The sequence below is a fragment of the Mustelus asterias genome, unplaced genomic scaffold (genome assembly GCF_964213995.1).
Source record: "Mustelus asterias unplaced genomic scaffold, sMusAst1.hap1.1 HAP1_SCAFFOLD_723, whole genome shotgun sequence".
Taxonomy (NCBI): domain Eukaryota; kingdom Metazoa; phylum Chordata; class Chondrichthyes; order Carcharhiniformes; family Triakidae; genus Mustelus; species Mustelus asterias.
The window spans coordinates 105,088-119,761 of NW_027590672.1; the positions used below are offsets into that span (position 1 = coordinate 105,088).

At 54.6% G+C, this 14,674-nt stretch overlaps 1 protein-coding gene across 1 annotated transcript in view; it reads right to left on the reverse strand.

The window, feature by feature from the left end:
• The window catches only part of LOC144487305 (serine/threonine-protein kinase MRCK alpha-like), a gene marked incomplete at its 3' end in the record, with an annotated part of 143,483 nt that overhangs the window by 103,666 nt on the left and 25,143 nt on the right, over positions 1 to 14,674 (reverse strand). Inside the window, exon 2 of the mRNA XM_078205385.1 lies at positions 7,320 to 7,411. Within this exon, the coding sequence (XP_078061511.1) occupies positions 7,320 to 7,411 (92 nt within the window). The remainder of the gene's footprint in view (positions 1 to 7,319; positions 7,412 to 14,674) is intronic.

Here is a 14,674-nt window from a genome sequence, read left to right on the forward strand (position 1 = left end):
GAACCCGTACCCCAGTGAGAGTCAGTGTGTGTGGGACCTGTACCCCAGTGAGAGTCAGTGTGTGTGGGACCCGTACCCCAGTGAGAGTCAGTGTGTGTGGGACCTGTACCCCAGAAAGAGTCAGTGTCTGTGGAACCCGTACCCCAGTGAGAGTCAGTGTGTGTGGGACCCGTACCCCAGTGAGAGTCAGTGTGTGTGGAACCCGTACCCCAGTGAGAGTCAGTGTGTGCGGAACCCGTACCCCAGTGAGAGTCAGTGTGTGCGGAATCCGTACCCCAGTGAGAGTCAGTGCGTGTGGAACCTGTACCCCAGTGAGAGTCAGTGTGTGTGGAACCCGTACCCCAGTGAGAGTCAGTGTGTGTGGAACCCGTACCCCAGTGAGAGTCAGTGTGTGCGGAACCCGTACCCCAGTGAGAGTCAGTGTGTGCGGAACCCGTACCCCAGTGAGAGTCAGTGTGTGCGGAATCCGTACCCCAGTGAGAGTCAGTGCGTGTGGAACCCGTACCCCAGTGAGAGTCAGTGTGTGTGGCACCCGTACCCCAGTGAGAGTCAGTGTGTGCGGAATCCGTACCCCAGTGAGAGTCAGTGCGTGTGGAACCCGTACCCCAGTGAGAGTCAGTGTGTGTGGAACCCGTACCCCAGTGAGAGTCAGTGCGTGTGGAACCCGTACCCCAGTGAGAGTCAGTGTGTGTGGAACCTATACGCCACTGAGAGTCAGTGTGTGCGGAATCCGTACCCCAGTGAGAGTCAGTGTGTGCGGAATCCGTACCCCAGTGAGAGTCAGTGTGTGCGGAACCCGTACCCCAGTGAGAGTCAGTGTGTGTGGAACCCGTACCCCAGTGAGAGTCAGTGTGTGTGGGAACCGTACCCCAGTGAGAGTCAGTGTGTGTGTGGGACCCGTACCCCAGTGAGAGTCAGTGTGTGCGGAATCCGTACCCCAGTGAGAGTCAGTGTGTGTGGAACCCGTACCCCAGTGAGAGTCAGTGGGTGTGGAACCCGTACCCCAGTGAGAGTCAGTGTGTGTTTGGGACCCGTACCCCAGTGAGAGTCAGTGTGTGCGGAATCCGTACCCCAGTGAGAGTCAGTGTGTGTGGAATCCATACCCCAGTGAGAGTCAGTGTGTGTGGGACCCGTACCCCAGTGAGAGTCAGTGTGTGTGTGTGGAACCCGTACCCCAGTGAGAGTCAGTGTGTGTGGAACCCGTACCCCAGTGAGAGTCAGTGTGTGTGCAATCCGTACCCCAGTGAGTGTCAGTGTGCGCGGAATCCGTACCCCAGTGAGATTCAGTGTGTGTGGGACCCGTACCCCAGTGAGAGTCAGTGTGTGTGGAACCCGTACCCCAGTGAGAGTCAGTGTGTGTGGGACCTGTACCCCAGTGAGAGTCAGTGTGTGTGGGACCCGTACCCCAGTGAGAGTCAGTGTGTGTGGGACCTGTACCCCAGAAAGAGTCAGTGTCTGTGGAACCCGTACCCCAGTGAGAGTCAGTGTGTGTGGAACCCGTACCCCAGTGAGAGTCAGTGTGTGTGGGACCTGTACTACAGTGAGAGTCAGTGTGTGTGGAACCCGTACCCCAGTGAGAGTCAGTGTGTGCGGAACCCGTACCCCAGTGAGAGTCAGTGTGTGCGGAATCCGTACCCCAGTGAGAGTCAGTGCGTGTGGAACCCGTACCCCAGTGAGAGTCAGTGTGTGTGGAACCCGTACCCCAGTGAGAGTCAGTGTGTGTGGAACCCGTACCCCAGTGAGAGTCAGTGTGTGTGGAACCCGTACCCCAGTGAGAGTCAGTGTGTGTGGAACCCGTACCCCAGTGAGAGTCAGTGTGTGCGGAACCCGTACCCCAGTGGGAGTCAGTGTGTGCGGAATCCGTACCCCAGTGAGAGTCAGTGCGTGTGGAACCCGTACCCCAGTGAGAGTCAGTGTGTGTGGAACCCGTACCCCAGTGAGAGTCAGTGTGTGCGGAATCCGTACCCCAGTGTGAGTCAGTGCGTGTGGAACCCGTACCCCAGTGAGAGTCAGTGTGTGTGGAACCCGTACCCCAGTGAGAGTCAGTGTGCGTGGAACACGTACCCCAGTGAGAGTCAGTGTGTGTGGAACCTATACCCCAGTGAGAGTCAGTGTGTGCGGAACCCGTACCCCAGTGAGAGTCAGTGTGTGTGGAACCCGTACCCCATTGAGAGTCAGTGTGTGTGGAACCCGTACCCCAGTGAGAGTCAGTGTGTGCGGAATCCGTACCCCAGTGAGAGTCAGTGTGTGTGGAATCCGTACCCCAGTGAGAGTCAGTGTGTGTGGGACCCGTACCCCAGTGAGAGTCAGTGTGTGTGTGTGGAACCCGTATCCCAGTGAGAGTCAGTGTGTGTGGAACCCGTACCCCAGTGAGAGTCAGTGTGTGTGGAATTCGTACCCCAGTGAGAGTCAGTGTGCGCGGAATCCGTACCCCAGTGAGATTCAGTGTGTGTGGGACCCGTACCCCAGTGAGAGTCAGTGTGTGTGGAACCCGTACCCCAGTGAGAGTCAGTGTGTGTGGGACCCGTACCCCAGTGAGAGTCAGTGTGTGTGGGACCCGTACCCCAGTGAGAGTCAGTGTCTGTGGGACCCGTACCCCAGTGAGAGTCAGTGTGTGTGGAATCCGTACCCAGTGAGAGTCAGTGTGTGTGGGACCCGTACCCCAGTGAGAGTCAGTGTGTGTGTGGGACCCGTACCCCAGTGAGAGTCAGTGTGTGTGTAACCTATACCCCAGCGAGAGTCATTGTGTGTGGGACCCGTACCCCAGTGAGAGTCAGTGTGTGTGGAACCTGTACCCCAGTGAGAGTCAGTGTGTGTGGAACCCGTACCCCAGTGAGAGTCAGTGTGTGTGGGACCTGTACCCCAGTGAGAGTCAGTGTCTGTGGAACCCGTACCCCAGTGAGAGTCAGTGTGTGTGGAACCCGTACCCCAGTGAGAGTCAGTGTGTGGGGAACCCGTACCCCAGTGAGAGTCAGTGTGTGTGGAACCCGTACCCCAGTGAGAGTCAGTGTGTGTGGAACCCGTACCCCAGTGAGAGTCAGTGTGTGTGGAACCCGTACCCCAGTGAGAGTCAGTGTGTGTGGAACCCGTACCCCAGTGAGAGTCAGTGTGTGTGGAACCCGTACCCCAGTGACAGTCAGTGTGTGTGGAATCCGTACCCCAGTGAGAGTCAGTACGTGTGGAACCCGTACCCCAGTGAGAGTCAGTGTGTGTGGAACCTGTACCCCAGTGAGAGTCAGTATGTGCGGAATCCGTACCCCAGTGAGAGTCAGTGTGTGCGGAACCCGTACCCCAGTGAGAGTCATTGTGTGATGAACCCGTACCCCAGTGAGAGTCAGTGTGTGCGGAACCCGTACCCCAGTGAGAGTCAGTGTGTGCGGAACCCGTACCCCAGTGAGAGTCAGTGTGTGTGGGACCCGTACCCCAGTGAGAGTCAGTGTGCGTGGGACCTGTACCCCAGTGAGAGTCAATGTGTGTGGAACCTGTACCCCAGTGAGAGTCAGTGTGTCTGGGAACCGTACCCCAGAGAGTCAGTGTGTGTGGGACCCGTACCCCAGTGAGAGTCAGTGTGTGTGGAACCCGTCCCCCAGTGAGAGTCAGTGCGTGTGGAACCCATACCCCAGTGAGAGTCAGTGTGTGCGCAATCCGTACCCCAGTGAGAGTCAGTGTGTGCGGAACCCGTACCACAGTGAGAGTCAGTGTGTGCGGAACCCGTACCCCAGTGAGAGTCAGTGTGTGTGGGACCCATACCCCAGTGAGAGTCAGTGTGTGTGTGTGGAACCCGTATCCCAGTGAGAGTCAGTGTGTGTGGAACCCGTACCCCAGTGAGAGTCAGTGTGTGTGGAATTCGTACCCCAGTGAGAGTCAGTGTGCGCGGAATCCGTACCCCAGTGAGATTCAGTGTGTGTGGGACCCGTACCCCAGTGAGAGTCAGTGTGTGTGGAACCCGTACCCCAGTGAGAGTCAGTGTGTGTGGGACCCGTACCCCAGTGAGAGTCAGTGTGTGTGGGACCCGTACCCCAGTGAGAGTCAGTGTGTGTGGGACCCGTACCCCAGAGAGAGTCAGTGTGTGTGGAATCCGTACCCAGTGAGAGTCAGTGTGTGTGGGACCCGTACCCCAGTGAGAGTCAGTGTGTGTGTGGGACCCGTACCCCAGTGAGAGTCAGTGTGTGTGGAACCTATACCCCAGCGAGAGTCATTGTGTGTGGGACCCGTACCCCAGTGAGAGTCAGTGTGTGTGGAACCTGTACCCCAGTGAGAGTCAGTGTGTGTGGAACCCGTACCCCAGTGAGAGTCAGTGTGTGTGGGACCTGTACCCCAGTGAGAGTCAGTGTCTGTGGAACCTGTACCCCAGTGAGAGTCAGTGTGCGCGGAATCCGTACCCCAGTGAGATTCAGTGTGTGTGGGACCCGTACCCCAGTGAGAGTCAGTGTGTGTGGAACCCGTACCCCAGTGAGAGTCAGTGTGTGTGGAACCCGTACCCCAGAGAGAGTCAGTGTGTGTGTGGGACCCGTACCCCAGTGAGAGTCAGTGTGTGTGGAATCCATACCCCAGTGAGAGTCAGTGTGTGTGGGACCCGTACCCCAGCGAGAGTCAGTGTGTGTGGAACCCGTACCCCAGTGAGAGTCAGTGTGTGTGGGACCCGTACCCCAGTGAGAGTCAGTGTGTGTGGGACCCGTGTCCCAGTGAGAGTCAGTGTGTGTGGGACCCGTACCCCAGTGAGAGTCAGTGTGTGTGGGACTCGTACCCCAGTGAGAGTCAGTGTGTGTGGAACCCGTACCCCAGTGAGAGTCAGTGTGTGCGGAATCCGTACCCCAGTGAGAGTCAGTGTGTGTGGAATCCGTACCCCAGTGAGAGTCAGTGTGTGTGGGACCCGTACCCCAGTGAGAGTCAGTGTGTGTGTGTGGAACCCGTATCCCAGTGAGAGTCAGTGTGTGTGGAACCCGTACCCCAGTGAGAGTCAGTGTGTGTGGAATTCGTACCCCAGTGAGAGTCAGTGTGCGCGGAATCCGTACCCCAGTGAGATTCAGTGTGTGTGGGACCCGTACCCCAGTGAGAGTCAGTGTGTGTGGAACCCGTACCCCAGTGAGAGTCAGTGTGTGTGGGACCCGTACCCCAGTGAGAGTCAGTGTGTGTGGGACCCGTACCCCAGTGAGAGTCAGTGTGTGTGGGACCCGTACCCCAGTGAGAGTCAGTGTGTGTGGAATCCGTACCCAGTGAGAGTCAGTGTGTGTGGGACCCGTACCCCAGTGAGAGTCAGTGTGTGTGTGGGACCCGTACCCCAGTGAGAGTCAGTGTGTGTGTAACCTCTCCCCCAGCGAGAGTCATTGTGTGTGGGACCCGTACCCCAGTGAGAGTCAGTGTGTGTGGAACCTGTACCCCAGTGAGAGTCAGTGTGTGTGGAACCCGTACCCCAGTGAGAGTCAGTGTGTGTGGGACCTGTACCCCAGTGAGAGTCAGTGTCTGTGGAACCCGTACCCCAGTGAGAGTCAGTGTGTGGGGAACCCGTACCCCAGTGAGAGTCAGTGTGTGTGGAACCCGTACCCCAGTGAGAGTCAGTGTGTGTGGAACCCGTACCCCAGTGAGAGTCAGTGTGTGTGGAACCCGTACCCCAGTGAGAGTCAGTGTGTGTGGAACCCGTACCCCAGTGAGAGTCAGTGTGTGTGGAACCCGTACCCCAGTGACAGTCAGTGTGTGTGGAATCCGTACCCCAGTGAGAGTCAGTACGTGTGGAACCCGTACCCCAGTGAGAGTCAGTGTGTGTGGAACCTGTACCCCAGTGAGAGTCAGTATGTGCGGAATCCGTACCCCAGTGAGAGTCAGTGTGTGCGGAACCCGTACCCCAGTGAGAGTCATTGTGTGATGAAACCGTACCCCAGTGAGAGTCAGTGTGTGCGGAACCCGTACCCCAGTGAGAGTCAGTGTGTGCGGAACCCGTACCCCAGTGAGAGTCAGTGTGTGTGGGACCCGTACCCCAGTGAGAGTCAGTGTGCGTGGGACCTGTACCCCAGTGAGAGTCAATGTGTGTGGAACCTGTACCCCAGTGAGAGTCAGTGTGTCTGGGAACCGTACCCCAGAGAGTCAGTGTGTGTGGGACCCGTACCCCAGTGAGAGTCAGTGTGTGTGGAACCCGTACCCCAGTGAGAGTCAGTGCGTGTGGAACCCATACCCCAGTGAGAGTCAGTGTGTGCGCAATCCGTACCCCAGTGAGAGTCAGTGTGTGCGGAACCCGTACCACAGTGAGAGTCAGTGTGTGCGGAACCCGTACCCCAGTGAGAGTCAGTGTGTGTGGGACCCGTACCCCAGCGAGAGTCAGTGTGTGTGGAACCCGTACCCCAGTGAGAGTCAGTGTGTGTGGGACCCGTACCCCAGTGAGAGTCAGTGTGTGTGGGACCCGTGTCCCAGTGAGAGTCAGTGTGTGTGGGACCCGTACCCCAGTGAGAGTCAGTGTGTGTGGGACTCGTACCCCAGTGAGAGTCAGTGTGTGTGGAACCCGTACCCCAGTGAGAGTCAGTGTGTGTGGGACCCGTACCCCAGTGAGAGTCAGTGTGTGTGGGACCCGTGTCCCAGTGAGAGTCAGTGTGTGTGGGACCCGTACCCCAGTGAGAGTCAGTGTGTGTGGGACCCGTACCCCAGTGAGAGTCAGTGTGTGTGGGACCCGTACCCCAGTGAGAGTCAGTGTGTGTGGGACCCGTACCCCAGTGAGAGTCAGTGTGTGTGGGACCCGTACCCCAGTGAGAGTCAGTGTGTGCGGAATCCGTACCCCAGTGAGAGTAAGAAAGGGAGATCTATGATGAGAGATAGCGAAAGAGAGGGAGAAAAACAGAGAGAGAGAGAGAGAGAGGGAAGACCCGCCCCCGAGAGATGCAGAGAGACAGATTGAGATCGGGGATGATGTGTTGTCTTATCTCCAACTTTTGATCAATAATTAGTTACCATTGTAACGCAGAATAGTACAGGGCAGTGAATGTGAAAGTAAAGCTCGTTGCTCACTGATATCCATCGGGAATGAAGCAGACAGTTCCTGCTCCATAACTCGGCCTTTGTTACTGAGCCAAATCCCACGGCGCTGATCCAGGGGTGACCCCCACTCGGTGTATCTGTCTCAAGTCCAGTGCCGTCCCTGCGCTCCGAAGGGAACTCAGCACTGGACACAGCATGTGGCGGGGGGGTGGGAGGTGTCCCTGTCTGTCACCCAGGCCTCTCGAGGGGGAGAGACTCTGGTCATTGCTTCTCACGGTTCCCGTGGGCTCTTACCCCCACCCCTCCCCGCCACCAACCCTCTCCCCTTCTTCCTCCCCGACCCTTTGCCCTCTTACCTCCCCGAAAGCCCCGCGCCCGATGACCTTCAGAAACTCAAAGTCGTCCCGTTGAAGGCGGATCTCCTTTAGCTTTGTGACGAAGGGAGTAACTGGGGAGAGAGAGAGAGAGAAGACACAGAGTTAAAAATATTGGCATCTTCCAGCCCGGGACTATCCGCTACGACTCTCTCACCAACTTTTACAGATGCAGTGAGAAGTCTCACAACACCAGGTTAAAGTCCAACAGGTTTATTTGGTATCACGAGCTTTCACGGCGCTGCTCCTTCATCAGGTGAATCTGAAAGCTCGCGATTCGAAATAAACCTGTTGGACTTTAACCTGGTGTTGTGAGACCTCTTACTGTGCCCACCCCAGTCCAACACCGACATCTCCACATCATGGCTATCGCCTTTCACAGATGCACCATAGAAAGCATTCTTTCTGGGTGTATCACAGCTTGGTATGGGGCTCCTGCTCTGCCCAAGACTGCAAGGAACTACAGAAGGTCGTGAATGTAGCCCAATCCATCACGCAACCCAGCCTCCCATCCATTGACTCTGTCTACACTTCCCGCTGCCTCGGGGAAAAGCAGCCGGCATAATTAAGGACCCCACTCACCCCGGACATTCTCTCTTCCGCCTTCTTCTATCGGGAAAAAGATACAAAAGTCTGAGGTCACGTACCGACCGACTCAAGAACAGCTTCTTCCCTGCTGCTGTCAGACTTTTGAATGGACCTACCTCGCATTAAGTTGATCTTTCTCTACACCCGAGCTGTGACTGTAACACTACATTCTGCACCCTCTCCTTTCCTTCTCTATGAACGGCATGCTTTGTCTGTAGAGCGCGCAAGAAACAATACTTTTCACTGTCTGTTAATACATGTGACAATAATAAATCAAATCAAATCAAATCTCTGGGGAGCTGGACAGGGTCGATGCTGAGCAGTTGTTTCCCCCTTGTGGGGGAATCCAGAGGGACATCAGATAGCACGGTGGCCCAGCAGTTAGCACTGCTGCCTCACAGCGCCAGGGACCCGGGTTCGATTCCCAGCCTCGGGTCACTGTCTGTGTGGAGTCTGCACGTTCTCCCCGTGTCTGCGTGGGTTTCCTCCGGGTGCTCCGGTTTCCTCCCACAGTCTGAAAGACGTGCTGGTTAGGGTGCTAAATTCTCCCTCAGTGTTACCCGAACAGGAGTGTGGGCGACTAGGGGATTTTCACAGTAACTTCATTGCAGTGTTAATGTTACCCCAGCGTCAGTGAAAGAATGGCCAATATATTTCCAAGTCGGGATGGTGAGTGGCTCGGAGGGGGATCTTGCAGGTGGTGATGTCCCCCATGTGTCTGCTGCCCTGGACAACATTCAGTCCGGAGCACTCAGGCCACACAAGTGCCAGGCAATGACCATCTCCAAGAGGGAATCTAACCATCTCCCATCGACATTCACTGGCATTGCCATCACTGAATCCCCCCACTATCAACACCCTGGGGGTGACCATCACTGAATCCCCCCCGACTATCAACACCCTGGGGGTGACCATCACTGAATCCCCCACTATCAACATCCTGGGGGTCACCATCACTGAATCCCCCCCGACTATCAACATCCTGGGGGTCACCATCACTGAATCCCCCACTATCAACATCCTGGGGGTGACCATCACTGAACCCCCCCACTATCAACATCCTGGGGGTTCCCATCACTGAATCACCCACTAGCAACATCCTGGGGGTGACCATCACTGAATCCCCCCCCGACTATCAACATCCTGGGGGTGACCATCACTGAATCACCCACTATCAACATCCTGGGGGTTCCCATCACTGAATCCCCCACTATCAACATCCTGGGGGTGACCATCACTGAATCACCCACTATCAACATCCTCGGGGTGACCATCACTGAACCCCCCCACTGTCAACATCCTGGGGGTTCCCATCACTGAATCACCCACTATCAACATCCTGGGGGTGACCATCACTGAACCCCCCCACTATCAACATCCTGGGGGTTCCCATTACTGAATCCCCCACTATCAACATCCTGGGGGTGACCATCACTGAACCCCCCCACTATCAACATCCTGGGGGTTCCCATCACTGAATCCCCCACTATCAACATCCTGGGGGTGACCATCACTGAATCACCCACTATCAACATCCTGGGGGTGACCATCACTGAACCCCCCCACTATCAACATCCTGGGGGTGACCATCACTGAATCCCCCACTATCAACACCCTGGGGGTTCCCATCACTGAATCCCCCCACTATCAACATCCTGGGGGTGACCATCACTGAACCCCCCCACTATCAACATCCTGGGGGTTCCCATCACTGAATCCCCCACAATCAACATCCTGGGGGTTCCCATCACTGAATCCCCCACTATCAACATCCTGGGGGTTCCCATCACTGAATCCCCCACTATCAACATCCTGGGGGTTCCCATCACTGAATCCCCCACTATCAACATCCTGGGGGTTCCCATCACTGAATCCCCCACTATCAACATCCTGGGGGTTCCCATCACTGAATCCCCCACTATCAACATCCTGGGGGTCACCATCACTGAATCCCCCACTATCAACATCCTGGGGGTGACCATCACTGAATCCCCCACTATCAACATCCTGGGGGTTCCCATCACTGAATCCCCCCACTATCAACATCCTGGGGGTTCCCATTGACCAGAAACTGAACTGGACCCAACCAGATAAATACAGTGGCTACAAGAGCAGGTCAGAGGCTGGGAATCCTGCGGAGAGTAACTCACCTCCTGACTCCCCCCAAAGCCTGTCCACTGGGAATCCTGCGGAGAGTAACTCACCTCCTGACTCCCCCCCCAAAGCCTGTCCACTGGGAATCCTGCGGAGAGTAACTCACCTCCTGACTCCCCCCCCCAAAGCCTGTCCACTGGGAATCCTGCGGAGAGTAACTCACCTCCTGACTCCCCCCCCCAAAGCCTGTCCACTGGGAATCCTGCGGAGAGTAACTCACTTCCTGACTCCCCCCAAAGCCTGTCCACCATCTACAAGGACACAAGTCAGGAGTGTGATGGAACACTCTCCACTTGCCTGGATGGGTGCGGCTCCCAACAACACTCGAGAAGCTCGACACCATCCAGGACAAAGCAGCCCCGCTCGATCGACACGCTAACCACAAACACTCACTCCCTCCCCCACCGACGCACAGTGGCAGCAGACACATGGGGAACACCACCACCTGCAAGGACAAGGGGGGGCTGGGGGGGGGGGGCAGCAGACACATGGGGAACACCACCACCTGCAAGGACAAGGGGGGGCTGGGGGGCGGGGCAGCAGACACATGGGGAACACCACCACCTGCAAGTTCCCCCCTCCGAGCCACTCACCTTCCCGACTTGGAAATATATCAGCTGTTCCTTCACTGTCATTGATACAGATAGATAATTCTTGGGGGCTAAAGGGATCAAGGGATATGGCGGAGGGGGAAGGGAGGGATCAGGGATATTGAATTTGATGATGAACCATGATCAAAATGAATGGCGGAGCAGGCTGGAAGGGCCGAATGGCCTCCTCCTGTTTCTATGTTTCTAAAATACTAGAACTTTCTTCCAAACAGCAGTGAGGGTGTATCTGCACCCCAGGGTCTACAGCAGTTCAAGATGGCCGCTCACCACGACCTTCTCAGTTAGGGATGGGCAATAAATGCTGGACCTAGCCAGGGACCCCCACGTCCCACTTACGGATGCAAGAGAAAGTGACAGGGCCTTTCACTGCCTCCAGACATCGCTATGCTCCTTACGGCCAACGAAGTACTCTCTGAGGTGCAGTCACTATCGTAATGTAGGAAACGCAGCAGCCAATCTGCGCAAAGCAAGCTCCCACAAACTAACAATACGATAATGGTGGGCAGCACGGTGGCACAGTGGTTACCGTTGCTTCCTCACAGCGCCAGGGACCTGGGTTCCATTCCCGGCTCGGGTCACTGTCTGTGTGGAGTTTGCACATTCTCCCCGTGTCTGCGTGGGTTTCCTCCGGGGGCTCCTGTTTCCTCCCACAGTCCAAAGATGTGCAGGTTAGGTGGATTGGCCGTGCTAAATTGCTCCTTGGTGTCCAAAGATGTGCAGGTTAGGTGGATTGGCCATGCTAAATTGCCCCTTAGTGTCCAAAGATGTGCAGGTTAGATGAATTGGCCATGCTAAATTGTCCCTTAGTGTCCAAAGTTGTGTAGGTTAGGTAGATTGGCCATGCTAAATTGCCCCTTGATGTCCAAGGATGTGCGGGTTAGGTGGATTGGCCATGTTAAATTGCCCCTTGGTGTCCAAAGATGTGCGGGTTAGGTGGATTGGCCATGCTAAATTGCCCCTTGATGTCCAAGGATGTGCGGGTTAGGTGGATTGGCCATGCTAAATTGCCCCTTGGTGTCCAAAGATGTGCAGGTTAGGTGGATTGGCCATGCTAAATTGCCCCTTGATGTCCAAGGATGTGCGGGTTAGGTGGATTGGCCATGTTAAATTGCCCCTTGGTGTCCAAAGATGTGCAGGTTGGGTGGATTGGCCATGCTAAATTGCCCCTTAGTGTCCAAAGATGTGCAGGTTAGGTGGATTGGCCATGCTAAATTGTCCCTTAGTGTAGGGTGGATTAGCAGGGTACATGTGTGGTGTTACGGGAATAGGATGGGATTGTGGTCGGTGCAGACTCGATGGGCCGAATGGCCTCCTTCTGCACTGTAGTGATTCTATGATCCTCTGAACGGTGGCCATGGCCTTTTTTTTAAAAAGCATCCACCTGATGGGGCTGTTCGAGATATCTCAGTCGAGAGGCGGGGTCGCACTCCCGGTCGGGATTCGAGCAGCTGGGGGCGAAGCTCAAACCCGCAGACTCTGACTCAGAGAGAGGGAGAGAGAGAGAGAGAGGAGACCGATTCCTGAGATAGGGAATCTTCCCTGAAACTCTCACCTCGGGGCTGTCAATCGCCAGGCGGTGGATTGCCAAGGCAACGATATTTTACAAGCCAAAGAAACAAAACACAAACAGTCTTTCCTCTATCCTTAGCTTGTTCCCACTCTGCGAGCCAGTGAGCAGGGTGGGGCACCCTCAATTCCTCTCAGTTTACATTCCTGTAGACATGTGCTAACTGATTAAACTCGCTAGGCAGGCAGGCTACCTACAGAGAGCTTCTCTCCTCCACATCACAACAACCCCAGGTTCAGAAAGCCAGTTCATTCCTGATAAAAAAATCCATTGGCCCCTCAAAATAAAAGGCCCACCTCCACCCCCATCCCCTCCCAGACTCCTCCGCAAGTTTAGAATCATAGAATCACACAGTCCAGAAGGAGGCCATTCAGCCCACCGACCACAATCCCACCCAGGCGCTATCCCCGTAACCCCATCTATTTTCCCTAGCTAGTCCCCCCTGACACTAAGGGACAATTTAGCATGGCCAATCCACCTAACCTGCACAGCTTTGGACACTAAGGGGCAATTTAGCATGGCCAATCCTCCTAACCTACACATCGTTAGACACTAAGGGGCAATTTAGCATGGCCAATCCATCTAACCTACACATCTTTAGACACTAAGGGGCAATTTAGCATGACCAATCCACCTAACCCGGACATCTTTAGACACTAAGGGGCAATTTAGCATGACCAATCCACCTAACCCAGACATCTTTAGACACCAAGGGGCAATTTAGCATGGCCCATCCACCTAACCCGCACATCTTTGGACAATAAGGGGCAATTTAGCATGGCCAATCCATCTAACCTACACATCGTTAGACACTAAGGGGCAATTTAGCATGACCAATCCACCTAACCCAGACATCTTTAGACACCAAGGGGCAATTTAGCATGGCCAATCCACCTAACCTGCACATCTTTAGACACTAAGGGGCAATTTAGCATGGCCCATCCACCTAACCCGCACATCTTTGGACAATAAGGGGCAATTTTAGCATGGCCAATCCACCTAACGCGCACATCTTTGGACAATAAGGGGCAATTTTAGCATGGCCAATCCACCTAACCCGCACATCTTTAGACACGAAGGGGCAATTTAGCATGGCCAATCCACCTAATCGCACATTTTTGGACACTAAGATCCAATTTAGCATGGCCAATCCCCCTAACCTACACATCTTTCGACACCAAGGGGCCATTTTAGCATGGCCAATCCCCCTACCCTACACATCTTTCGACACTAAGGGGCCATTTTAGCATGGCCAATCCACCTAACCTGCTCATTTTTGGACACTGAGGGGCAATTTTGCATGGCCAATCAACTTAAACAAAAGAAACTACAAAGGGTAGTGAATGTAGCCCAATCCATCACTCCAAACCAGCCTCCCATCCATTGACTCTGTCTACACTTCCCGCTGCCTCGGGGAAAAGCAGCCAGCATAATCAAGGACCCCACGCACCCCGGACATTCTCCCTTCCACCTTCTTCCGTCGGGAAAAAGATACAAAAGTCTGAGATCACGTACCAACCGACTCAAGAACAGCTTCTTCATAGAATCATACTGTGCAGAAGGAGGCCATTTGGCCCATCGAGCCCACTTGGAGCATCCAAGAGGGCTTCTTGAAACAGTGTGTAGACAGTCCAACTCGGGAAGGGGCCGTACTGGACCTGGTATTGGGGAATGAGCCCGGCCAGGTGGTCAACGTTTCAGTAGGGGAGCAGTTCGGGAACAGTGACCACAACTCAGTAAGCTTTAAGGTACTGATGGATAAAGATAAGTGTCATCCTCAAGTTAAGGTGCTAAATTGGAGGAAGGCTGATTACAACAATATTAGACAAGAACTGAAGAATGTAGATTGGGGGCAGATGTTTGAGGGCAAATCAACATCTGGCATGTGGGAGGCTTTCAAGTGGAAGTTGATCGGGATTCAGGACCGGCACATTCCTGTAAGGATGAAGGATAAGTATGGCAAGTTTTGGGAACCTTGGATAACGAGAGATATTGTGAGCCTAATCAAAGAGAAAAAGGAAGCATTTGTCAAAGCTAGGAGGCTGGGAACACATGAAGCAAGTGTGGAATACAAGAAAAGTAGAAAGAAACTTAAGCAAGGAGTAAGGAGGGCTAAAAGGGGTCACGAAAAAGCATTGGCCAACAGGATTAAGGAAAATCCCAAGGCTTTTTATACATATATAAAGAGCAAGAGGGTAGCCAGGGAGAGGGTTGGCCCACTCAAGGACAAGGGAGGGAATCTATGCGTGGAGCCAGAGGAAATGGGCGAGGTATTAAATGAATACTTTGCGTCAGTGTTCACCAAAGAGAAGGACTTGGTGGATGATGAGCCTGGGAAAGGGTGTGGAGATAGTTTGAGTCACATTGAGATCAAAAAGGAGGAGGTTTTGGGGTTCTTGAGAACCATTAAGGTTGAC